Source organism: Poecilia reticulata, linkage group LG22 (assembly GCF_000633615.1).
Source record: "Poecilia reticulata strain Guanapo linkage group LG22, Guppy_female_1.0+MT, whole genome shotgun sequence".
NCBI classification, from domain to species: Eukaryota; Metazoa; Chordata; class Actinopteri; order Cyprinodontiformes; family Poeciliidae; genus Poecilia; species Poecilia reticulata.
In genome coordinates this window covers 24,155,520-24,182,943 of record NC_024352.1, presented here as the reverse complement: position 1 = coordinate 24,182,943, position 27,424 = coordinate 24,155,520, and the positions used below count along the sequence as shown (strand labels likewise).

The 27,424-nt window shown below is 37.9% G+C and overlaps 1 protein-coding gene across 4 annotated transcripts in view; it reads right to left on the bottom strand.

Annotated features, from left to right (window-relative positions):
• stac (SH3 and cysteine rich domain) overlaps nucleotides 1–26,607 on the bottom strand; it is a 34,761-nt gene extending 8,154 nt beyond the window's left edge. The window contains exons 1-8 of one of the 4 annotated variants that reach the window (XM_008399895.2): nucleotides 25,844–26,607; nucleotides 24,271–24,303; nucleotides 20,015–20,348; nucleotides 15,507–15,640; nucleotides 9,178–9,259; nucleotides 8,155–8,261; nucleotides 4,634–4,715; nucleotides 4,470–4,537 (exon numbers count right to left, since the gene is read on the bottom strand). In XM_008399895.2, coding sequence (XP_008398117.1) covers nucleotides 4,470–4,537; nucleotides 4,634–4,715; nucleotides 8,155–8,261; nucleotides 9,178–9,259; nucleotides 15,507–15,640; nucleotides 20,015–20,348; nucleotides 24,271–24,303; nucleotides 25,844–25,957 — 954 coding nt within the window. In that variant the 5' untranslated portion in view covers nucleotides 25,958–26,607. The remainder of the gene's footprint in view (nucleotides 1–4,469; nucleotides 4,538–4,633; nucleotides 4,716–8,154; nucleotides 8,262–9,177; nucleotides 9,260–15,506; nucleotides 15,641–20,014; nucleotides 20,349–24,270; nucleotides 24,304–25,843) is intronic. The other 3 variants (XM_017302380.1, XM_008399893.2, XM_008399894.2) reach the window with 3 other exon arrangements.
• Between the last annotated feature and the right edge of the window lie 817 nt (nucleotides 26,608–27,424).

Sequence of the window (27,424 nt, the reverse complement as noted above, 5' to 3'; positions counted from 1 at the left end):
CCCAAATTAGGAAATATTTAGACCGATTTAATGTCACAAAGTGAGATCAAACAACTTTTTCTATTCAATGTGTGTAAATTATGACTGTTATAAGTAACTAAAACTAATGAAATAACCAAAACTGAAAGCGAGAAAACATTTTCATTAACTGAAATACATAAAAAAAAGGTCATTAATAGGGAAAAATTTTAACTAACTCAAACTTCATTGTGCATTTATAAAACTAAAACATACTGAAATTATATATTTCTTCAATTTTGTGTTTATGGATTTATTATCCTTCTGGCTGGATGTGGATTGTTTTTTTTTCTACCCAAACACGCAGTTTATGTCAACTGTCGGCAAATTCGGCTCTCCATACGCTAATGCTAGCCCGTAAAATGGCGACAGCAAACGTTGGAAGAAAACACCAGTTATTTGGTTGAAAACATTTTTTAAATAAATGGTCTCGTCTGGTGAGTATTTATTACACAATCTGTATAAACACAACCACAATGCAATACTTTTTGAATTCTACACCTAAAAGTTAACCAAAATATGAAAAAAATAAATTACTACCTTAACTAATAAAGACTAAACTAAACTATATTATAAGTTAAAAAATATTTAACTTATAATATAAGAAAAACTAGCAAACACACTAAAAAACACAAACTAAAACCAACTGAATTAGACAGAAAGTCACAACAAAAACCCCAAAACTATTACAACCCTGATGTAAATATCTGGTTTCAAACTAGACGTGTAGAATATTTATGTTACTCTTGCAGATGTGGGAAAGTAATTTGTTTCTGATCAGTTTCTCTTTAAATCATCAATAAAGGTGAGAAGAAGAGGAAGAATCTGGTTTCCAGAGGGTTGCCGAGTTTCTGCAACCCATCAATATGGAAACTCAATCTGCATAGCAACAGCAGCAAAACAAAAAAGTTAAAAAATGACACGACTTTTAGGGAATTTAATTGCCTTTTTCTACTGTTGGACAGCAAGAAACGGCTATAATAAAGTGAAACGGCTCCAAAGGCGTCACCAGCAGTGGCTGCTAATGCGGCTGACGGATGGGTCTAGTTAAAGCAAGCCAGGAGGTAAACGGCCTCGACGGCCTGGGGGTCCAAACCGTGATACCAGGCATCCATTACAGCCGACGAAGAGCCGCCAAGAACACAACGCCACATCTGTGGTACAATTAAAATCAGATTAACATTTCTGGAGCGTATCAAATACAGAAATCCATCTAAAGTGAGAATATTTTTAAATATACAGTTGAAACAATAAGTTTATATTCAGCACAAAAAAAGAAAATGTAGCTTTTTTATTGCTTGACATGAAATCAGACTAAATGTTTGCTGTTTTAGGGCAATTAGGATTACTTTGCCAAATAAAATAATCAGAAGGGAAAAAAAATCAAAATATGCAAAGAAACTTAAGGAGCAGTATGTAACTTTTATAAAGAATATTTTTTATATATATATTTGTTGAAACTGTCACCATGTTGTGACAATATATGAAAAGATAATCTAGGAAAAAAAATTTAGCTACTCCGCCTTCTCCCAGCGCTAACTAGAAACAACCAATCAGAGCCAGGAGGCGGGTCTTGGCGCTGTCAATCATCTCATAATAAACCGACATGGTGACAGTTTTAATAAATATGTAAAAATACTTTGTTTTGTTGAGTAAAAGTTACATACTGCATTTAAAATGTCCAATTTAGACAATTTATCTGCAAAAAAAGGTCGATTTGAGGTTTAGTTACTCTGTGAGGACATTTTTAATGTTTTAATGAAAAGATTAAACTATATGCACATTATTATTATTACTATATCATAATAAAGTATCTTCCAAAAGATACTTTATTTTGGCTTAAAAATAAAATCCTTCTCAAGTTGCCATGACAGCGAAGAGTGAAAGGTCAATGGCTGTTTAGCCTGATACTTACATGAAATCTGATTTTAGATTATGGATTTGTCTATTATCACCATAATTACTAGTAATTATGCATTTTGTTTACCTTTTTAGGGGAAACATAAACTGTACTGTTTGCTAAAAAACCCCGCAGAAAAACCTGATAATAAAACGCGGCTGGCGTTGCCATGACAACAAAGAGTTTTTGTAGGTGGAAGGTCAAAATCCAGTGACTGGTCAGTGCTACGCTTTTATAAAATTATATTTTTGGATCTGGATTTGAATGCTACCACCTTTAACTACCAATGATTATGTATTTTATTCACCTTTATCAGTGGAAGTATGAACTGTACTGTTTGCTAAGAAACGCTGATCTCAGCAAAATCCACTATTGACGAGGAGAAAGCCATTCCTGCGTGGACGGCTCTGCTCTGGTGAAGGATGGCTTTTCCAGACGTTTTTTGGGCTCGTTACCCTGCAGAGCCTCCATCTGTCGGTCCGCCAGCCTGAGCTAATGGGCCTGTCGGCTGACAAACCGCCCGCTGCCAGCTGGCCCGCTCCAGCCGGGCCGGGCCGGCGCTGAACTTCCAGCCACCTGCAGGTAACGGACGCTGGCTGCTGGAGCGACGCCTTGCACAACACAACCAAAACCTTTTCACGTTTTATCGCTTTCAAACCACAACTTTCGGTGCATTTAATTGGGATTTCATGTGAAAGACCAGGCAGGTTTTATAGTTCAGTTCATACGTGGTTTATAAAGTTAATTTTTACAAATAAAAATGTGATTCGTGTTTCTATTCAGCCCGGCAGAAATGGCGAAATTTATAAATACAGGCAAGCAAATTCTACCTGAATGCAATATTTGGTTTTTTTTGCCCGTATGCAACTGAATTCAGACTTTTTCATGGCAATCTGAACAAAAAAATTCTCCAATCGCGCGTGAGGATTTTTTAAAAAAAGAAAAATAAATCTGTAATTTTTCAAAATTTCTGATAAAAAAACCCCTGAAAATTTTAGATTAATCTCAGAAAGTTTCTAGAGAAAAATTTCTGAGTTTAAAAAGCAAACATTTTTGACTTTTGGAAATTTTTTGAGTTTCAAACTCAGAAATTTCCACTTTTTTTTTTTTTTTTAGATATTTCTGAGATTAAATTCAAAATTTGGGGGGTTTTTGTACAAACTTTCTATTTATTAAACTTGGAAATGTTGTTTTTTTCTAGAAAATTTGTGAGAACCTCAAATTCTGAGTTTTTTCTCAGATTTTTGACTTTTTAAAATCAAATTTAGTCGTTTTTCTAGAAAAATTCAGTTGTTTTCCCCACATATTTTCAACTCTGAGCTCAGAAATTGTTTAGTTTTTTTCTAGAAAGTGTCAGACATTTTGACAGACGCGGAGCAAATCGCTTGAGTCCAGTGTCCGTATTTTCAAAATAATTCAACAAGATTATATTTTGAGAAAATATACTTTATTTATGTTAATGAAAATAAAGGTATATTTAAAAATATGTCCTGTCAGCATGTATCAGTTATGGCTGACATTCCCAAAATGCAGTTTAATTCTAAACCTGTTAAAGCTGCAGAAAGTAACTTTTATTAAAATATGTTTGTTCTTTTACATATTTGTTCAAATTAACACCATTTTGTGAAAGTTTGTTAAAACACATATAATCTGTGAAAATATAAATTTTCTTCAATGTCTCTTGAACTGTTATTGCCGTCTGAAGAAAAGCAACGCTCTCGACCAAAAACAACCAATCAGAGCCAGGAGGCGGGTCTGAGTGCTGTCAATCAATCTCAAGTATTTGCTGCTAAATGTGCTAATGGTGGAGAAACAATCGTTACAGGAAAACCGTTCATCTGCCATCATGCTAACTAACCTAGCATTCAGGCTATGCTACCTGAATGCTAGGTAGCATAGCCTGAATGCTATGCTACCTAGCATTCAGGCTAGGTAGCATAGCAATCACACTGACACTGATTGACAGCACTAAGACCCGCCTCCTGGCTCTAATTGGTCGTTTCTAGTTAGCACTGGGAGAAGGCAGACCAGCTTGATTTTTTCACAAATTATCTGTCTCAACACATTTCAAGAAACATATTTTTCATAAAAGTTACATACGGCAGCTTTAACACCTGAAGGTAAAACCGTAACAGAGTTTCCCCCTGAAGGAGGCGATAGAGAGGACGAGGGCTAATGAAACTGCTCCATGAAATATTCATTGTTGAGCTGCAGGAGGTGATTCACAGAGTTTAACCTTTTCCCTTTCTGCAGCATGCATTCTGCACCATCAGCACTGAATCCCAGCACAACAGCAGCAGCACAGTCAATGGCAGCAGATCGAAGGTTTCAAGGTCAAGGCTCGTCTGCACTCCCACAGGGGAACATCAGTTTGGGTTTGCTTTGGTTTAGACGGATGAAAACTGAATTTTCCCCCCAAAATCCCAGGACATTTAAGCAGACAATCACAGTTGGTGGGAGGAAAGATTGCTGGCTAAGTGTAAATTCTCATAAAACCATAAAGTAGATGATAAAGAGCTGAAAAAGATTATTTCAGGAAACAGTTTCTCACCGGTAAGTCATCGGCTTTTCTCTCTGGCAGGTACAAACACTCGGCTCCGTTCTGCATAACTGTGAAAACTAAGAAAACAAACAGAAAAGTGACTCACTGCAGAAATCTGAACTCTCAGCATGTGGAAAACTGCAGGAAAACGAGTTCCTGGAACAGGTACGCACCGTCATCGCTGTGTTTTCTCGACAACTCTTGCCTACTGCTGTGAGCCACGACCTCCTCTGGGACGTTATCCAGATCGCTGGCCTGAAAGCAATTAATCAATACGCAAACTGATCAGCTGGCGATCAGCAATCATTGCTTGGGATTTATTTGTAACATTTCTGACAAGCAAAGCTCAGATATTTAGAGGAAAATTGGTATTGACATGATGACATTTTTCGTGGTGCCACAGATTCTGGATTCAGTTCTGGACTTTGACTAGGTCACTCTGGCATACCACTGAGTTTAAATTGTGGCCAAATCATGGATTTGTTTTATAGAGAATAATTAAATAAGCTTGTTGCAAAAAGCAGTAAATTAATCAAAAAATGTATTAAAATGCGGTTGATAATTTCTATTTTGATGATTGACATTTTTGAAGATAATAAATTATTTACGGATTTGGATTTTACGACAGCACATGTAGGTACAACAGAGAAAAAAAGTTAATTTTTGCCAAAAATCTCAAATTTTGAGATCAATCTCAGAAATTTTCTAGAAAGAATTTACAAATTTCTGAGCTCCAAAATGTGAAAATTTATGAGAAAATAAAATCAGAATTCTTTTAGAGTAATTTCAGAAATTTTCTAGAAAAGTTCCTAAAATTCAAAAGTTTTTCTAAAAATATTTCAGAGTTTTTACTAGCAAATTTTAATCTTTTCAAGCTCAGAAATCTCTAGAATATTTTAGGTTAATCTCAAATTTCTGAGATTTTTGGTAGAAATTTACTCCTATTTTTCTTTTATTTTCTATTGAAACAATCTTAACATCAGAATAGCCTTATTTTCGCTACATTTACCATTAAATATGAATAAAATACGTGCAAAGTTAGTTCACCAAAGTAAGCGGTGGCCACATTTATGCTAGTACGCTAATCTGATACTTTGCTAATTCAGAGCTCATATTTAGCTTAACGTTTTAGCATTTTTGCAAACTTTGAAAACAATTAGTGCACCCAAACTTCATCTAAATAAATTTTTCCAGATAAATTTTAAATCGCTAATTTACTTGGCTGTTTTGTAAAATAAAGTTCTACATCTGTGTTTAGGTTTTGGTTCTTGACTCTTAGAAATTCAAGCAGTTATAATGTTTATTTTCATGCACTAACAAATATGACACTGTGGATGGCGACAAAGTAACATGTTAACAAATAGCATCAACATGGTTGAATTTAGCGCGTTAGCATTAGCTTCTTTTAAATACTCTTTTGATGTAGTGATTTAGCGTTAGCGCAGCTAGCGTTTTAGTTAGCCGCTGCCTAAAGTACAACAAAAAGTGCCAGAAAGCTGTTAAGCACCAAATACACATTGTTTAACAAACACTTTTCATTAACAAAACATGCAGGGAGGATGGCTGAAAAGTCACCATGAGAGAACTTAAAAATATTCACAACTTCAATCAAAAGCCGCCACAAAAAAAAGTAATTAAAGACGGCAAGAACCACAAAACCAGTCCCCAAAATCCTGACATTAGGCAACTTCTGAAGGGAGTTGGGATGGACTAGATTACACTTAAGCGAATTAGTATAATTACACACCACACTTTTCAGATATTTAATTGTGCAAAACAAGAACAAAAAAAAAAACTTTTCTTCAATATCTCAATTATATCTGCTTGGTGTTTTATTGAATGTAATCTCAATTAAACTAATTGAAGGGTTTTTAATTGTGATGAAACAAAACATAAAACAAGCAAAGGGGTGTGAATACTTTTACGAAGCACAATAAGTAAAGAAGTAAAGTTTCAGAGCACTAAGTTTCCTAAAATGAATTTATTTTCTGTGCTGAACTGCAGATGGGAGTAAACGTGCTGCTTCCTAGTCTGCATTTGGAAGCTATTATCAGGCTCCTGCTGAGATCACATTGTCTCTAAAGTCTCCACACACACACACACACACACACACACACACACACACACACACACACACACACACACACACACACGCACCTCTAACAGCTGCACAGGACAGCGGATGACGGCTGAAACCCAGCAGCTTTCAGACGTCATCATCCAGAGGCACGCGTCCAGATTCGGTTCACCTTACATTACGATATATATGGCAGGAGAGCAGATTCTGCATGCAGCTGCAAATCAGTCTGATTCATCTTCGGAGAGGTGACACCGCCGTTCGCAGTGACATCTTCCAGCAAGCCCGCCGGGGCCGCACTGCCTTTATTGGTAGTGTTTGCAGCTCTGCAGCGTACGGATCTATCTAAACCATCGCGTCTGCAGAATTTACATGAAGCCCAAACAAAAGTAATGGTGCATTCACACCAGCTCTGTTTAGTCCACTTCAAACTAACTCCAGTTTGTTTGTCTAGGAAGTTTGGTTCGTTTGGGGAGGTGTGAATGCGTAATGGAACTTAAAAAAAAAAAGCGAAGTCTGAGTCTGGGTTTGGTTGAAGTGAACTCTGGTGCGGTTTGAATGCATAAGCAGACTGGAGATCGCTCCAAACGCAGAAAGTGGACAACAACAGAGGGCATTCTGGGTAAATACTACCATAGCAAACGCACTAGCCTAGCGCTTGCAGGAGAAATTGTTTGTGGTCTTTAGCCAAACTCAAAAGAGAAATTCTCCAACCGCTAAAATCTGACACTCCATTTTTGTTTACGTTTTGTGAAATAGGAAGTTGCGCTCAGCGCCTTCTTCAGAGGATTTTGTATTGTTTTGTTCAGTGTTTCATGATGCAGCGCCCCCTCAGGCGAGGAGGGGGACAGGTTGCTTAAATGTGACGTATTATGCTTCCTTGAACAGGACGTTCATTACATTTTTTACACAAAGTCATTTTTAGATAATGAGATTTGAGTCTGATCAGTTCTTCTAATTTTGAGCCGTTTTAAGGCGTCTTGTAAGTTTAAATTCAAATAATCTGCTGCTGGCCATGCCCCCGAAACTTAACGTTTGAAGATGAAGATGGCTGCAAATAGATGAGCAAATACACATCCGTACATCTATGAAAAGCACAAATTGAGCCTCCTGCACAACAAACAAGAACACAGCAACTGGTTTCTGGATGGTAAGTCAACAACAAAACACTGTCTTTTCCAGCAGCCATTGTACAATGCATACAGCGGTAAAACCAGCTGACCAAATGTTCTGGAACTCAGCTTGGGTTGCTAGGTAACGGACTGGGCTTCCCTGGGGTTGCTAGGTAACGGGGTCTGCTGATTTGTGACGTTACATTCTGGTGGTTTTTGGAACGGCTCATTTTCTAGACACCAAAAAACATTAACTCATTGCCAAAAACCGGCTGGGTGTTGGTTTGTTTTAACCAGTTGGACTGTTTCTATAAGTGTCTTTGTACTTCCAAACCAAAGCAAAAAATTTTATTTTTTATAATTTGTCCCCTTTAAAGGCTTTGATTTGTTTCAGCAAACCGCAGCAGCTGAAAAATGTGACAAATGTTGCAATTCTGGTCCCAAATCAAAGTGACAACACCTTAAAGCTCCAGATACCACATAAAACCACGTATTGGGTTCTTACCGAGTTTCTGTGTGGAGAATCTGAGCCGCTTGCCCTCTTGGCCTTTTGTGCCAGCGACGTCCCAAACCTCAGGGCTTCATACACTGGGTCCACCTTATTCCCACAGGCTTTGGAGCAAAACACAAGATACAAGATAAGATGATGAGCAAACAAATATGAAGCTTTCATCTTGGCCAAGTGGTTTTTCCATAAAGACGTAAACATTAAACAGCAGATAAGCTCTATAATCTGTATAATTAGATATACAGCCAAGTATAAACACATAGAAGCAGAGGTGGGTAGAGTAATCAAAACTTGTACTCCAGTAACATTAGCACTACTTCAACATATTTTCACTCAAGTAAGATTAAAAAGTAGCATTTTTATGAGTAAAAAAGCATTTGGTAAAAGGTTTACTCACATACTGAGTAACTGATCAAAACATTATTTACTATTTAAAAATTACATAAACAGACCAAATTATTAAGTTATGTAGAAATGTTGGTACTTTAAAGATCAAAATGTAAATAATTCATATAAATAATAATTATAAAATGACAAAATCAGGCAAAAGTAAAAACTTTCAACTAAACTTTAATAAAAACTTAATTCAGTAAAGTTACTCACAGTGGATAAAGTATCCAGAAATTATGCTGAAGTAAGAATAGCTAGCTAGCAGTAGTTAGCTAGCTACCCCATTAGCTAGACAGCTATGTAGCTAGCTTGGTAGCTAGCTGTAGATAGTTTTCTTTCTAGCTTGTGAACTAGCAGTGATAGCTATCTAGCTAGTAGTTGATAAAAAATCATCTAACTACACAGATAACTAGAAGTAGATAGTTATCCACGTAGGAAGAGAGCTAGATAGATTATTAATCTCATGTGGGAAATTGTTTTGCTAAAACAGGGACAACAACTAGTAAGTAAAAATTAGCCACTGTATTTTATTTTATTTAGATTTTTTTCAAAACGTTACTCAGGTAAATGAAACTGAGTAAATGTAAGTAGTTGCTTCCCAGCTCTGTGTATTAGATGTTTGAATCTCACCGATGGGCATGACTTCTTTAATGCAGCCATACTGTTCCTGGTTCAGCAATGGAGAGCTGTAGTATCGGCGAAAACCTTTTGGCTGCAGAAGAGGAAAACAGTGAGTCAAAATATGTCTGTATGACAAATCACAACCATTAAAAATAAAAATAAACATTTACTGAAGTCATGAAACATTTGGATTTTTGTCAAAGTTGTGGAGAGGGGTGTTTTTATCCAAAGCCGTGCATCTGTGCAGCAAATGCGACCCATTTTCTCACTTGAGCAAAGAAAAACAGGCAGACTGAACTCATCAAATCTTTTAGTCGCCGTTTATCAGCCTATAAAATTAATAGAAATGTTGTGACAGCCACAAATAAAAGGCAGTTCAAGGGCGAAGTGGGGAACAGATGCCGGAGGGTGTGGCACTGCTAACAAAACGATGTCCTGCTGAGCACAGCGCCGCCCTGAGGCCGCAATTCCACAAACTCCCAGTGTTACCGCGATAAAACACAAATATCAGTGGTTATAGTTTAAAAAATAAAATCTGTTCCGTCATTCCTAAGGCTGAAATGTTGACAAAGGTGTATCCACGTTTTTTTCAATACTTGCTCAATGTTTTCTCAATGTTTATAGAAATAGTTTAAAATTATATATTCTTTTTTTTAAAAAATCAAGCACTGGTGGTTTCTCTAGAAAAAAACCATTTTTTTTAATTTGTTGGTTTTATGCAAGCATTTTGCAAGTTATATCATATATTAGCAAACATGTATAAATCACCTTTTATTGCTATAAGCAGATCAGTAATTCTGAAAACTCTTGTCATACAAAACAGAGCCGCTCCAAAACAGGAGGGCAATGCAAGACATGGACATAGAAATGTATCGCAATATTTTATGGTAACATTGTGATAACAATAAAAAAATATTTAAAAATTGATTTATAGCTTTTTTTTTTAATTTAGATACAAGTATGGGTGTGACCGTATTTTGCAAAATAAACACAAACATTGCTGTTGAAAAACATTCCCATTTTATATAGGCTTCTTCAGGAGGCAGTTTACTTTTTTAAAAATGTGCATCACTAAACTTCAAAAAGTAACTCAATGTAATCAAATTTTTTAATTTACTTTATTTCTAATAATACAGTCAAATTATTTTTAAACATCGTTAATTGGAATTTTTCTCCAGAAAAGTTCCGGCTGTTACCTAGCAACCCCAGCAGAGTTCCACCTGTTACCTAGCAACCCCAGAAAAGTTCTGGCTGTTACCTAGCAACCCCAGCAGAGTTCCACCTGTTACCTAGCAACCCCAGAAAAGTTCTGGCTGTTACCTAGCAACCCCAGCAGAGTTCCGGCTGTTACCTAGCAACCCCAGAAAAGTGCCGCCTGTTACCTAGCAACCCCAGCAGAGTTCCGNGCCTGTTACCTAGCAACCCCAGCAGAGTTCCGCCTGTTACCTAGCAAACCCCAGAAAAGTTCTGCATGTTACCTAGCAACCCCAGCAGAGTTCCGCCTGTTACCTAGCAACCCCAGAAAAGTTCCGCCTGTTACCTAGCAACCCCAGCAGAGTTCCGCTTGTTACCTAGCAACCCCAGTCGAGCTAAAAGAATGTCAGTGTAAATGCAAAAAAAAAGGTGAAGAACATGGTTTGTTTTGCTGATAGACGAATCCTGACCAGTTCAGAGAAGCATAGTAAGTTACCCTTAAGCAGCCAACATATCAGTATGTCTAAAAGGTTCTTTTTAGAGAAATGATTCAGGTTTAAAAAATACTTTCCAACAGGAAGTCACTTTCCATTCTTTGGAGGAAACCTGAAGGAAGATGAGCAGGAAGTGTTGCGGCCTCTCTTTATGTTTGTGACAAGACATTCCTCAAAAAAAAAACCTGAAAAATGAATCACTGATTTTCATCATGAGCAGCGCTGTGAATTAATTTGATTCCTTTTCAAATCATGTCGCTGCAGATATTGTCCAACATGTGAACGGCTGTCAGGATCCGAGTCTGAAGCAGTGACTCACAGATCAACTGACACGTGTTAGCTCATGCTAACAGCAAATACAGCATCTAACAGTCAGAGGGAAAAAAGCCTTCAGAGTATGAAACAAATATTTCTCAGGCAGACTTTTTATGGTTTTTCTAAGTAAATAATTTTAAAATTGACTTTTCAGCCACCAAAAAACAAGCATTTGAGTCACAGTTCAGAGATGTACTTTCATGTATGGGTTGTGTCCTGGCAAATTGTGTTATTTCTTAGGAAATAACAATTTTCACATCAAAATTATATACTTTTCCAAACTTAATTTTATATCACGTATAATATATATATATATATCAGAAGAAAATAAACTAAACTAACAAAGTCTTTCTGAATTATGTGAAAATTTAAATTATTTTAAGTAGAGTTTTTATCAAGAGCCACATTCCTGCACTACAGTGAGCCTTTAAATTTCAGGATAGGGTGCCAGTCTGCTAGGTCTCCATGCTAATGTTGCTTTATCTTTGTCATCTTTAGATACATTTTTTCATTTCATGAATTCAGGTTGAAGCTGGAGGCTTTTCTTTGGGTCTTCATTACGATACCTGATACCTGCTGCAATAAGCAATAAATCAATTAATTACATGATTTAAATTTGGACAGAACTGACAATTTCCATTTGGACAAGAAACATTAAATTGAATTCCATTTTAATACAGTTGAAAATTGCTGCAAAAATCCTACCTAGCCCTTATGAGCGTGTTCCCTGTCTAAGCTGAATGATTCATATATTTTCAAATGCAATTTTGCTTACAGAGATTTAAAAATCCATTTTAGATATTTTAGTTTTGGTTCGTTGTTTATTTATGTGGGACATTTGAAATGTTTTCCATTTCCAGTGTTAAATGTTCTTTTGGAAATTCATTTTCTTCTTCGTCTTTTCAACTCTTTAAGTTGGAAAGACTCTCGAAATGACAATATTTTCATTTATCGCAATCGTTTCTGGGACAATATATCATCCTGCAGTTGTTGAGTTTTGAAAACTACACCCTGCTCTCCAAAGCTGTCAGTTTTTGTTTTTTGGGGGGAGGTTTGGAGAGCTTATTGGCAAAACTAAGTTTCAGCTTTAATGCAGCTTTAGAGCATGAAGTCACTTGCTTTTCTACTGGCTGCGTTCAGTTAGCCAAGAGAAACAAGCATGGCAGCAAACGCATCCAAGTTTAGAGTTTGCTGAATTTAGAGCTGCACTCCTCTGGGGAAACTTCCCTTTATATGCTTGACCTTTCAACCTGATTTTCCACTCCTGAGAGCTGGTCATATCTGCGAGCCTCATCCCAGGGAAAAACATAGCGGGGGGGGAAAAGGGAGAAAGCAAAGGCTGTGTTGTTGATTTTAAGGCTACATCGTTTCCATATGACATTTATTCCCTTTTATCTTGCTTGACACCAACTCAGCGTACTCCAAATGTTCCTAACTGGTTCCAGTTATTGTTGCATAATGGAGACAACAGAGGAGGTTTAAAGAGGGGGAGGTAATCATAAATGGTATGACTTTAAAGGCCTGCAGAGGCTGAGGTGCAGCGTGCAGGATGACAATGAAAAATGCTTCTCCGTCTTTATGAAAACACCAGGACCACCCTGACAGATGCATCCCTTAGCCAGAAGATCTTATTTTCATTCACGTTATAAACGATCCAAAGAGATAAAAGTTGTGACACATTTTTTCCAGATCTTTGTTTTTAACTCTTAAGTAAATGGCCTACAAGTTGAATCACTTCATGGTCTACAAAAACAGTGACAAAGACTTTCCTGGGAGTAAGATTCCTAAGCAAAGTGTTTTAAGGTTACGCACTCGCTGCTGCCCCGGCGTTTAGAATCAGAGGGCATTAAAACGCCGGTTTACTGAGAAGAATCTGCACATTTACAGAAATAACGGAGCTAAAATTGTCAATCGTTTGCATCATGAAGGACATAAACGAAGCTTCACTGAAGACAGTTTAAGTAAGCTGCTAATAAAGCAGTTAACAAAAGCAGAAATTAAGTTTTGGGTAACACTTTAGTTGAAGAGGGTGAATAAGACTGTCATGACACTGTTATAAACATGACATAACACTGTTATAAACATGTTATAACACCTGTCATGAACATGAATAAGCCTTCATGAATATTTATGACTGTTGTCATAAAGCATCATTCGGTAAATTATGACACTTTTAATACAAAGTTTGTTATGACAACTTGACATTAACCAAGAAATCATTACAGTTTAAACTTTACCTTTAATAACATAAAGTTACCTAATTTTTAAAGTGCAATCAGTAATACTTTTATAACAAATTTATATCAGTAATTATTTATTGGTTAATGTCAAGTTGTCATAAAGACATTTTGAATAATGTCAACTTTGTACTAAAAGTGTCATAATTTACCGAATGACGTTTTATGACAACAGTCATAAATATTCATGAAGGCTTATTCATGTTCATGTTAGGTGTTATGACATGTTTATAACAGTGTTATGACAGTCTTATTCACCCCCTTCAACTAAAGTGTTACCAAGTTGGGCCTTGTAAGTATTTACGCTGCTTGACGTTTTTCATATTTTGTCAAGTTTGAGCCACAAACTTTAATATGTTTACTGGGATTTTATGAGACATGAAAGACAGCTTAGTTATGAAGTAAGAAGAGAATGTGAATTCTTTTATAGGTAAAAATATGAAAAGTTACATTAAAATTCACGAATCAATAGGAATAGAAATTTATGATTCCACAGAGATGAATCTCAGGTGCAACAGCAGCCTTAAAGGTGACCTGTTATGTTTCCTTGGACAGGTGAGGATAGATCAGTGGGGAACAACAAAACCTGTTCATTACATTTTTTAAATAATGAGATTTTCATTCTGCCCACTGATCTCCTTTCAGAATGCGCCGTTTTAGGGCCTCTGTCACTTTAAATCCAGATAAGTTGCTCCTCAATCAGTTGCTTCGGCACCAAGCTGAGAGCTAATCATTTAACACAGCGCTGGCCACGCCCCCAACTGACCAAACCTGCTGGAACCATCCTGGTGTTGCTCGGTAACGGGTTGGGTCTTAGCTGGGGTTGCTAGGTAACGGCGCAGTGCCAGTTGAACGAAACTCAACATTCTGGAGATTTTTCATTTCAGTTGTTATTTTATACTTTTGCTATAAATAAGCAACATACATTTTTCACACAGTCAAGTCGTTTCAGAAACAAACCACCTGCTGCCACAAAAGGACTTTGATTGGGTTAGAAAGAAATAACGACACTGAAGTTTGTGGTTCTTTATTATTATCTATGGAATGTTATTAATGTTTCTTTGGAGTCAATAAAGGATCCAGAACTTTTAGAAAAGTATCCAACTTTTATAAACAAAATTTTAAATGTCTTTTTTTTTTTTTGCATATTTGTTCAAATTATTATAAACAGTATAAAACAGGTAATCTGTGAAAATAAAAGCATGGTATGAGACCGATAATCTGGGAAAAAAATTGTTACTCTGCCTTCTCCCAGTGCCAACTATAAACAACCAATCAGAGCCAGGAGGCAGGTCTTAGTGCTGTCAATCATCCTCTTTCTCTTCCTTGCTAAGGCTAGTTAGCATAGCCTCCAATGATGACGGGTAAACAGTTTTCCTGTAATGGTAAGTTGTTTCTTTGCCATTAGCACATAAACCAGCCGTACATGAGCATGATTGACAGCGCTAAGACCCTCCTCCTGGCTCTGTTTGGCTGTTTTGGACTTGGATCTGTGATAATAGCACTGGAAAAAGGTGGAGGAGGTCGATCTTTTCACAGACAATCTGTGTCATATTATACCGGATATGGAAAAAACACTTTTTTGTAAAAGTTGCAGCTTTACAGGGTGTGAATACTTTTTACTTAGCTGAATGTTTTCCATCTACATTTTAATCTCCAACCTGTGGACAAACTTCATTATTTCAGGAATCCAAACCATCTGACTTCCTGTTAAAGTCACGCACATTAAACTGCCTCATGATCCTTGATAAGAAGCCCGAGGGCCGTCGCGTTTGTCTTTATTTACGGTTTGCGCTGACGCGTGCTGGACACGATGAAGATCAGTGTTTTTAGACGGGGAGCTGCGCTGCTCTTATCTAACACGGGTGATATAACGATGATGAGGAGGATGACGACGGTGGTCACAGATGCGCTGGCACACTGACACATAAAGTGTGATTTCTGAATAAGCACATTCTGGTGGGAAACAGCCACTTTTCATATTTCAATGTGTCTGTTTTGGTTGCTGTCGCTGTGACACTGTGTTGACTGACTTCCCGGGGCTCAGACTCCCAAACTGGTAAAAGTGCGTGCATGCGCCATGCGGTCTGCGTCTCACCAGTTTCCCCATGCAACGCTGCTGGCCGACTCCGTTCTCACATTTGTGGTGCAGGCTCATCTTGCAGGCTTTACAGCGCAGGCCGTGCTTCGCTGTGTTTCCTGCCAGGAACACCACGTGCTTGGCTGTTGTTCCTGATGCAAACAAAATGGAGGGAAAACGGCTTAGGAAAAACAAGAAATCCACTTAAAGCCATAGAACCTAGAAAAGATTTTTCTAGATGCCCTCAGTGTTCACGTCTGTGTGCGAAAATGTAGTTATGCAAAACGATAATTGATCTGCAGTGGCGAGCACTGGGAGAGCGGAGAGGATTGAAGATGATCTATTCTAATATTTAACAATGTAACATTCGCTGCTTTTCCATTGCAAATGTGTGCAAAACTTTAATATTCTTCTAATGTCGAAAAAACAGTTAAAATCACACCTGAATATGTTTGTTTTTACGATAAGTCATTAAAAAACATGCAGCTCCGTCATCCTAAAACTACTTCCTGTCGTCTTCTTCGTCATCTCCACCAGTAGTAACATCTGGTTTGTGACCATCTCATCCTAGCGCCAAATGTTTTAAATAAAAACAACAAAATATTTGGTGCATTTCCATTAAGAAAATTAACTTTTAAAATGTCAAATTGCACGATTATATGGTCACTGGAAACACAGCTAGTCGCTGGTTCTGCAGAACTGTTTGCCAGGATTACAGGACTTGAACTTCTGTGTCATACATAGTAAACAATTTTCTTTTAAAATAGACAAAAACAGCAAAATAACTTCAGTTTCTTTGCTTACTTTTTTGTGAAATCCATGTTAAAACTTTGTAAAGGTCCAGTAGATTGCTAAAATGTTTAAAGCTGAAGCGATTAATTGGATTAATTGTGATTAATCAATTATTGACAGAATCGTCATCAAGCAATCGTTAAGTGGAGAATACAGTACTCTCACAGGTAAGTAAGCCAAACTGTACAAAAATATAAATACATTTTGCATTTGCATGAATGTCTTAGGAGGAACTCAAGCAGTTTAACTTTAGCTTCACCTGCTTTTTGGTTTTTCAGTTTAAGAAAACTAAAGAAAGTAAAAATCTCCATGGGTTTTGCACATGTTTAGTGTGAGATGGAGCTTCACAGATCACCACAGCAACACCAGCAGCAGCACAAAACCTGCAGCATTTTTTCCCTTAAAATTAATTATGTCCTCTAACGAGCATCTCGTGTTTCACACCCCAGGTCAGCGGGTCTTTAATAAAGGAAACCTTTTAGGAATGAAGCTGTTAGTCTGTCTCTGGGGAAACTCGGGAACAGGAAGTCAAATATTCTCTCGTTAGGAAACTTTGATGCCGACCTGAGAGAATAAACACCAGAAATGTTCCTTTCTTTGAGGATAAACTCCTCTACGCTGAGCATTTAAAACTTTAAATATGAGCAATTAAATGTGTTAAAGCTTTTCATACAGCATTTTGAACAGGAAGTGCACAAGTGAAGACGATCGTTAAGAAACTGACATCGATTAATCACGATTAATCAGATTATCTCAATTAATCATCATTAATCAATTACTAATTGTCTGTTTTATTTGTTTCAACTAAGTGTTGTTTTAAATACAATTGTACTGAAAAACACATCAACTAATTTAGAATTTATTAGTAAATTGGATCATATAGACTCAGAGCAGAACCTATTCAAAGCAGTAATTAAGCTAAAACTGTACAAAACAAACATATATAAGATAAAAACATCTTTCTCTATAAACATGTTTTACCAAAAACTCCTCAAGTGGCCGTTTTTTTTCCACCTGGTTCAAGTTCACTGTAGGAAATGCATTTATTTCTGCATTTTAAGCCCTAAAGTGTTTAGTTTCTTATTTACGAAAAATAATTATATTTTATTTACGTCTTTAAATGTATTTTAAATATCACATAAAAAGGCTAAAGTGGTTAAGTGAAAAATTAGTAAAATGTGCCAATTTGTAGCCGATTAATCGATTTCTAAAATAATCGTCTACCCTGTGAATGTTTTGTTTAAGAGACGGAACAATTCAAACCTCAGGTCAGTTTATCAGCTGTAAAAATGATCATATGTGTCCTTTAACATTGTTACCACAGCATTTGTAGGCAATAGGCAGCGAGATGTTATTAAACAGTGCCACTGTTTTAACATTGTTTTCTGCTGTTTTACATTTGTTCATATGTATTAATTAGTTTTATTTTGTAACCAGGTTGCTGTGTATTGCAGATTTCTGCCCAGGTCCCTCTAGAAAATGAGATCTAGATCTCAACGGGATCTACCTGGTTAAATTAAAAAAATAAATAAATCTGGAGCACAAACAAATATGATCATTAATTCCACAAATGGAATATAAAACATTGAAAACTTTCTATTTAAAGGCTCATTGAAGGCGCTTTTCAGAGTGGTTTACATGTTGGCTAAAGGGCCACATTTACACGTCTTTTTACCTTTTCAGTGCTCGCATTATGCAGTCATGTGTTCCTGACATAAGGCCTATCAATATTCATGGACTACAGGATTTCTGCTGCCAGAGAACTTGGACTGTCTGCTGAGGGAAGGACAGATGGAGGGACTGGACTCAGTGGACACAGACGGACTTTGCTCAGGTTGGGCTGAATAATCTGTGTCAGGTTGAGCTGCAGTTTTATCACCTATTTATCAAATCTCTTCTGCTAGAAATGTAAAGCTGAGAGAAAAAATAACACTCTGCTGTTTTCAGGCAATAGGTTAATGTTTTCTGGTGTCTGGAAAATGAGCCGTTTCTAAAACCTCAGGAGTGTAGCATCACAAATCCGCAGGTTACCTAGCAACCCAAATTGCATTCCGCCCGTTACCTAGCAACCCAAGCAGAGTTCCAGAACGTTTGGTCAGTTGGTTTTATCGCTGCATAATGGCTGCTGGAAAAACCAGTGTTTTGTTGTTGACTTAACATCTGGAGACCACTTGCTGCATTCTTGTTGGTTTTGCAGAAGGCTCCACTTCTGTTTTTCAAAGAGGTATGGTTGTAAAATTGTGCAGCCATTTCCACGCGCGTAGGTCTGTCACAGTAACAAATTTTGCTTGATAATAAATTGTACCATCAGTTGTTGCTATAGACATTATTGTCGTTTTGAGACCATTTTCAAGCAATATGATGGTAACAATCGCTCAATAATGCAAGAGCACATTCTCAAAGATCAATAAAATGTAAATTATAATGAACATTTACCACTAGAGCTGGAGGACATTTTAAACATCCATCATTAATAAACAAAACAACAGAAACAACAAATAAAATCTCCTTAAATAAAATGATCCTTTAAAAAAAAAAGGGCTAGTTTGTCATGCAGTTTTTAGTAGAAAAAAAAAAGATAAATCACACAAATAGAAACTGAGTTAGTTTTAATTATCATGTGATTAATTGATTAATTTTGCTAGGTCAGCAATAAGTACTACAGTAAATATCACTGATATTTATCTTAGTATTGCACAGAGGTGGTAGAGTACTCAAAAATTGTAATCGAGTAATAGTTGCAAAGTACTTATATTGTTTATAAGCTAGGAACAAGACGAGAGGTCGCTCTAAGCTTGTGGCTTGTTTATTGTTGTCATAGCAACTCCATAACAACATGGCTGTCAGTTAAAGGCAGAAGACTTAGGGGGCATGGCCCGTGCTGCTGCTCACATTTATACGACAACGATCCAACAAAAACGAAACTTTTGTTCCGTTTTTGTTTGATCGTTTACACGAAAACGTTTTAATTACGATCTGTGTTTACACAGGAACGGTACACATAGAAAACGTGTAATGCTCTCGCTGCGCCTAGTTGGTGCTAGGTTCTATGAAACTGAGTGCCCATGTTTTTAAAAAAAAGTTCAACTTGAAGGCATGTGGATTCGCGTTTCCCTATCAGGTACCGTTCTCCCATAGATTGGGAGAAAACACGCATTGTGTGCGTCTGATTAGGGCGCATGCAGTTGGAAAAAGTGGGATAACTTTGCTGAAAAACCTGGTTTGAGCTTTCACAGTGTCCGTAGCGAGCCCCGGACTGGAAGCTGTTTATTGTTTTTACCTTGGAATGGCCAACAGTCTGTTATTCCCATATCAATTTGAGAAAATAGGAGTTCCCGCACGTCCCATATCCGTGTCCTCTGTTACCTTTTTCAGCAGTGAAAACAGTTTAATCCGTTGTTAACAAGTCGTTACTTGTTTTTCCGAGCCGCCTTCAAACGCAACATGAACGCTGGAACCCGTTTTCAATCTGTGCCGTTGTTAGAGAAAACATTCGGTGGTTTCGTGTAAATGCACACTACAAACGCAACAAAACTCTTCCGTTTTCCCCCCGAAATCGTTGTCGTGTAAACGGGGCCTGATCATAACTTTGTCCAAAAACTTTATGAACACGTTTTGGTGCTGCCCGTTAACCCACGCCAACCTGTTTACGGAAGCACAATAGCACTTCATTCCTTGCTCCCAGCTCTCTGGAGCATGGATCACGTCAGCAGAGGGCGGCGCTCCAACCATACCTACTATCATGTGGTTGCAGACGTCGCAGAACGTGGGCTTCTTGAAGATGTGCTCCATAAAGCAGTGTCCGGCCGAGTCCACCTGCAGCGGGTTGCGCGCCTGCGAGCGCGACGTCGGCGGCGGGGCGCAGGGGATGGCGGGCGGCACCGGAGGGATGGGCAGGCTGGTGGTGTGCGGCGGGGCCATCCCGATGTTGCAGAGATGGCCCGTGCTGCTGCTCACATCCGACAGCAGCTCCGTCTTGTTCTCGCTGCTGGTCCGGAAGAAGTTGTCGGCGCTCTTGCTGCGGATGCTCTTCGTCTTGAAGGAAAGCGAGCGTTTGAGTCTCTGCAGCTGGAAGACGAGAGGAGAGGAAAATGTAGAGCAGGTTTGTTTTAATAAACGACCCCAATATGAGCTGCATCCCCATTAACCAGATAATGGTTAATGGGATAATGGCTACTGGTTTTCTCACTTGTTGACTTGGCGACTTTATATTTGTGTGTTTTTATGAAGTAAAGCACTTTGAACTGCCTCGCTGCTGAAATGTGCTTCACAAATAAACTTCACTGATTGACTGATGTTTGCACAATTTGACATTTTGAAAATACATTTGCTTATTTACACTGTAAAACACAAACACTACATTCAGACAGTCATTATTACATGGATCATTTATTTACCCTTTAACCAAGATTTTATCAGCATTTCATTGAGAAGTAAGAATAATGACCTTCAGCCAGGTGTTTGCTAATTGCTGCTAGCTAGTCTATAGGAGCTGCTCTACTGAAGCTCTTCAGATTGGAAACTGCATCACTGAGGAGGAGCTTTGCCATGTAGGTGGAGCTACGTCCACCCAGGCATCCTGCACATGGTTGCCATGGAGATGAAATGATTTCTCAAACATGCATAAAAGAATCAAATCTACACTCCAGGTTTGTTTCTGATGAGGGAATAAAAGTACAACATGATCTAAAAATAAAGTCTATTTAACACAACATTTTAAGGTCTGAATTTAAAACAACTGCACTTATTTTAATTGTATTTTTTAGACTTTATAGTTGGTGTTTACGTATTGTTAATAATGTCTTCCAATGACAAATAATTAGCAAGGCATATTTTGAAATTTTCTGTCAACTTTAATCATTTTTTAACTAAAACACAGTTTGTTGTGGGATGGCTTAAAAGCAGATTTATTTATTTTGTTAATGTCCAACTGAGAATCTGTGGCAAGACTTGAAAGCTAAAGTTCCCAGATGCTCCAGTTGAGCTTCGGCTGCTTCAAAAAGAAAAAAAAAGGCAATTTTTTATTCTCTAGATGTGCAAAGCTGACGGAGATGTCCCCAAAAGTCTCAAATAGCCGTGAATTACTGTTGGGAAACAAATGCAAACAGCGCTGTGGTTTCACTGCAACAAGATGGGTGTGAAGTTCAAGGGGTGTGAACACCTTTGCGCTGCACCGTGCAGTTTATCCGAAACACAAAGACTGAAAGTTCAGAGCTGCTAGCTGAGTTGACACATTGTGCACAGGCTGGTTTTACTTGTCATTTTCCCTGAACACGGCTGTGCAAATCGTTCTGAGTCACTGCAGCAGGGCCATAGTGAATCAATTCCCTGGGTCACTCTGGAAACAATCAATTTAGAGCCTTTCTCTACCATTACCACCCACACACACACTTTCACAAACAAACATAAATCTACAACAGAAATACCTCCATGTTACATTAAATTACTTCTACAAATAAACCTCATTTACAGAAAAGCTGGGAAGTTTTCTGAAATGCTTCAAAACCTTGAAGCGGGTTCAGTCCTGCTAGCATCGCTGCCGTATTTATAAAATAAATATAAATACATTTAGAATTTGGTGCCAGTAAAGACAAGCAAATGTCACATTTGAGCATGAAAAGCAGCTCATCATTTTGGATATGTGCTGATAAAAAACTGTAAATTATCAAGCAGTGGGAGTCCACAGAAATATTAGTATGCAAAGACAAAAGCAACAAGCTAACATTGCATTAGCATGAACAAGCTAACATTGCATTAGCATGAAATGTTGCGAAACTAAGAAATGATGCAAAATGACAAACTTTTACCAAGTATTTTTGGTCTAATTTCTAGTGAAACTATCTTGCTACACTTGAATTAAGACAAAACCAAATTAAAAGTAAGTTTCAAAAAGTTATAACAGTTTGTTTTAATTTTGCATCATTTCCACTTATAACAAGACATTTTTAAATTGTTAAAAGTTAAATAATCTGCCAGTGAGACTTGTACTTTTTCATCAATATTAAAGAATTATTGACTTAACACAAACTCCAATATATTGCTGACAACTTAGTTTCTCTTAATCCAAGTGCACAAGGTATTTCCACTAGAAACTGGGTCAAAAATATTTGGCAAGATTTTTGGTTTTGTTTGCAGTGAACTGATGTTTCCATGGATAAATCTGGATTTGTTTTGGTTTTGAGAACCTTCCATGTTCCAGAAGTGACAAAGGAATACAGGCAAGTGGAAAAGCCATGCACTGGGGTTTGTTTGTGGCTGTTGAGCTGATGCAGAGGCAAATGTTGCGTTTTTTTTTAACATTTTATGCCGCCACCTGTGAGAGATGCAGGGCTGGACGATAAATCAGTAACAACATATACCATGTGACAGACATGTGATCAATATTAATACATAATAAATCAATATATATTCACTGAACTCCCTTCTAGAACCAAACAGCCAAGTTGGTGGAATCAACTAACTCACTCATTCTTTGGTTACCTAGCAACTCACTCACTCTTTGGTTACCTAGCAACTCACTCACTCTTTGGTTACCCAGCAACTCACTCATTCTTTGGTTACCTAGCAACTCACTCATTCCTTGGTTACCTAGCAACTCACTCATTCTTTGGTTACCTAGCAACATGTTGAGTAACTTGCACAGCAGCGGTTTCATGTTTTGCTACGGTGCTTCATAACTGCTTAAAAAATAAAAAATAAAAACTTGGTAGAGTGAAAATTGCTGCTAAGACAGTAAAGGTTCGGTTTTCTTCTTTTCAGTATTTTCGATATTTAAAACAAAACCGAATCCAGATTCATGAACATCGACTGATATGAAACGATTGTGATGCGATTCAGTTTCAGTGATTTCCATCCAAATATTTTGTTTAATACCAATAATATATATATATTTTTTTTATAAATGCATTAAAATATGTACAGTTAAAAAAAAAATGTAATCATATAAGCATGACGCTGCCACCACCATGTTTCGCTCTGGGGAGGGTGGGTTCAAGGTGATTAGTTTTAGTTTTAAGACAAAAGTTTAAGGTCCAACTAAGAGATCCTTTCTACAACTTTCTTCCTGCCAGTTTGTGGCTTTATTGGGACAAAATGTGAAAAATGTGGAGGCTTTTTTTGCGAGCGCCCTAGAGCTGGGCGACACGGCTTAAAAATAAAATCTAGGATTTTTTCAATACCACAGCCAGTTTTTTTTTTCTTGCTTTCTTTACTAAAAAAACACAAATGACAAATGACTGAAAATATTTTTGAAAAGCCTATTTTATTTCCATCAATCATTCTGGGAATTTTATGCTGGAGTTTTATTATTTTTGTTTTATTACCAGAAGCATAAAAAATACATAATTTTACATAAATACATTATAAAATTACAAGAAGTTGTTTTAATGAGAAAAAAGTTTAATAGTGTTCTTGGTCTGACTCAGTTCATTTGTTTCTTCTAAATAAACACATTTCAAATTAATGCAATCAGAGCTAAAAAAAACAAACAAAAAACCCTGAAAAATCCATTTGCGAGGCTTTTGTTGTGCATATTTTGATTTTTGATTAAATTTAAGTGCTCGTTTTCTTTCATTTTGAAAACTTCCCAACCTTTCTGGTGATGCAGTCGGCAGATTAATCATTATTTGTGTAATTTTATCATCCGTCTTCTTTTTGCTGCAGCATTGAATCCAGAGCAGTGAGGGAAATGCGTGCATGCAGCTCATGCATCAGGTTTATGGGGCGCATCATAAAGCAGGAAGGGTTAAACAAACCGCAGCTACTAGTCACTGCTAAAGATCCAAATCTTAATCACATGCAGAAGAAGAAGTGCAGTTTATAAGTATGGGTGATGATGGATTTAACTGGATTCCTTACAGTGGTTTTACTTTAAAAGCACTAAAAGTTAATAACGTGAAACAGGTTTTATCTATATATATGTGCATGCAGGTATGCTTTTATATAATAAAGGCCTAAAATCAGCTGAGTTTACACAGGAGTGGAGGCTCACCTTGCGCTTCTGATGCTCAGGTCTCACAGTATTCTTAAAAGGAGGAATGAAAACACAGACACAGCTTTACTACCAGAGAACTTTTCTACTTTTTCTATCAACAAAACGTCCGGCGCGGCGCTGCTGCTCCTTTCAGCTCAGATTTAAACTGGCTGTCAGCACAGGTGGAGCTAAACTAGACCAGCTTCTCGCTCACGTTTGGAGCGAGAGCAGGCCTGCCGGGTCCTGTGTGGGAGTTTTTGGGACAGGAGAGGAGAAGAGAAGAGAAGAGAAGAGCGGACGACTACAGTCCAATAATGTGCTGCTAATTGTAGGAGGCCGGCCAACATGTGACCCACATAGACAACGCCAGAGGCAGCGATAAATCTCTGCTGCTCGGCTTCCATCAGGAACAAGCAGAAAGTGCAAAACTACTTTTGGTTAGACGCAATTATTAGAGCCGAAATTAACCACTTTTGAATCTAATTTAATCAGGAAACTCCTTATAACTTGATTTAATAAAATATGATGCAAAAATCAATAATTATCTAAAGTAAGATAATAAGATGCAAAGTTATAAGAGTTAAAATTAGTTTTGTAACTTATCTGGTTCACTTTTACAGTGCAAAAACACAAGATTTTACCAAGTATTTTGTCTAGTTTCTTGTAAATATCCAAGATTTGAAATTTAAAAAACCGAACTTACAACTTTTCAGACTTTAAGACAATATGATTCCTCAATGTGGATGAAATATAAATATAATCTCTATTTTTGTACAGTTTTAGATTAATTACTGGTCTGAGTATGTTGTTCTTTCAGCAAATTGTCTTTTTGCATAATCTAGTCAATGACTGATCATTACTAAGTTAGTTCATGATTATTTCAGTATTATCACGAATAATCCAATGAATCTTTTCATCCCTGCATTTTGGAAATAAATTCCTCTGACGGGTGAAGCTTGACCCAAACTGGGGCATCAGCAGGACAACAAACACAGACAGGAATCTATAACAGAACCGCTGGAAAAAAACAACCAAATGCAGCAACAGTCAAATTAAAGTCTAGACTTTAAGCTGATGGAAACTGCGGTGGGACATTAATACGTTTGGAATAAGGAGTAATTCACATTTACGTGATATGAGCGATCCAAACAGAGAACTGCTAAAGAAAGATTTTATTTCTGAAAGTGCAGTTTTACACGCTCCATTTTGGCTTCATATGGGATCAATAAACAATAACAGAATCTGTTGTTTGCTCTCTTGAATTCAGATTTAATTTTTTTTAAAAAAAGATGATTTTAAACCATTTTTACTGAAACCGCCAAACAGAAGGATGGTGCATTTCCATCTGGTTCTCTAATAAATAATAACATTTCTGATCATTATTCACCGCGATGTGCATCATTATGTCAGGGTGAAACTGAATATTCTAACATAATCCCTCTCTGGTTGGTCTTAAAACTACTTTCAAACTATTGCTGCTGGTTAGTTGATCGCAGCTGAACTGATTTGACGGAAGTTTCCTGTTTCTAAGACTCGCATCCTGTTAAAACTCGAGTGTTGATTAGGAAATAATAGGATTTCCAGGGCAGACCTTGGTTTCCTGCTGGCTGGCGCTCATCGTCGGGGACTTTGGAGCTTCATCCCGGTCCTGCTCGTCCTCTTTGCCTCCGCTGTCGTCCTGAACTGCGTTCGCCGGTGGGATCATCCTCTCTTTCTGTCTGCTCTGTTTGAAAAAACGCTGCTGCCCTTCAGAGTGGAAAGCTCGTTTCCACTCCCCCAACCCGAAACAGTCACAGTGAAGTCACCCAGAACCGAGTGACACGGCAGGAGGAAGGAAGAAAGAAAGATCCGAGAGGAAAGAAGGAGACACACACGGAAAGAGGAGATTCCCGAACTGAACTGCGTCCCGCTCCGGCTCCAGCTGCGTGGCGTGGCGTCGTGCGTAAACCTTCCAAGACGTTTCCAAGAACACGCTGCGCGCTTTGCGCCTCGCAGCGCCCGATCCGGCGGCTTTAAGGGAAGATCCGGACGGGGAAGGAGGAGAAACGCGACGTCGTCCTGCGTGTTGTCAAAATTTAGACTTCCAGAACACGGAGGCAACACGCCCACTATGGGCAGCCCACTCCACGCGTGGCTCTTGTTTCTGGAGCAAGCTCGTTACTTAATATGTCACACTTTAACTTTCACACAGGTTTTCACCAGGACTTTAGTTCTGGTCACATTAACTTCCCCACAGACGATGTTTTCCTTCATGGAGTGAGAATCTTTAGGATGATTTATCTTTATAGTGAAAACTTCTGTTTTTTATGTCTGCAGCTTGTTTTCAGTGTTGGAGGTGAAGAATGTGCACAAAATTTAAAACAAATAAATAACTTGACAGTCATGTTTTGTACTAGAAAGCAGAGTACCCAGAACGATTAATTGGGTTAATCATGATAACCACCAACTAATTAAGTAGTCCAATAATCTGTAGTAGTGCCATTTTATATCTCAATCCAGTAACTATGTTACCTTCAGTTGTTGCAGTATGTTCATGTCTTTTACCTCCTGATTTAATGCCTTGAAACGGAGCCTGTCTCTTTAAAAGCTTCAGGAAGTCGTTACAATATGGTTCCTCCTCAACAACAACTTTACCAGCATTTCACTGAGAAGTAGCTCCTGTAATGATCTCCGTAGATGCTGCAGTTCTACCAGGTGTTTGCTAACTGCTGCTGGCTAGTCTGAAGGAGCTGAGTGGGGGCGTGGGGAGGTTTCCCTGCGGTTTCAGCGCAGGGAATTCTGGGTAAATACAACCAAAATAAACATGCTAGCTTAGCGGTAGCAGTTTGGATTTTTTCGAAGAAGGAAGTTGCGCTCAATGGCTTCTTCGTTTCCTTCAGTGGTTTTTAATCCGCCGGCCCCCCAGGTGAGGAAGGGAGCAGGTTTTTCCGATAGTTTGGCTGGTTTGACTCGGTGCAGTGTGAAGGCGAACCGCAGCAGCTGAAAATGTAACAAATGCAGCTGCTTTGGTCCCAAATCGAATCAAATGTACAGGACTATCAGGTGTGAAAACACCCTGAAAGTTTCTTTATCCAGAGCTCAAAGCTGAAAGAGTTAGCAATAACCACACACACACACACACACACACACACACACACACACACACACACACACACACACACACACACACACA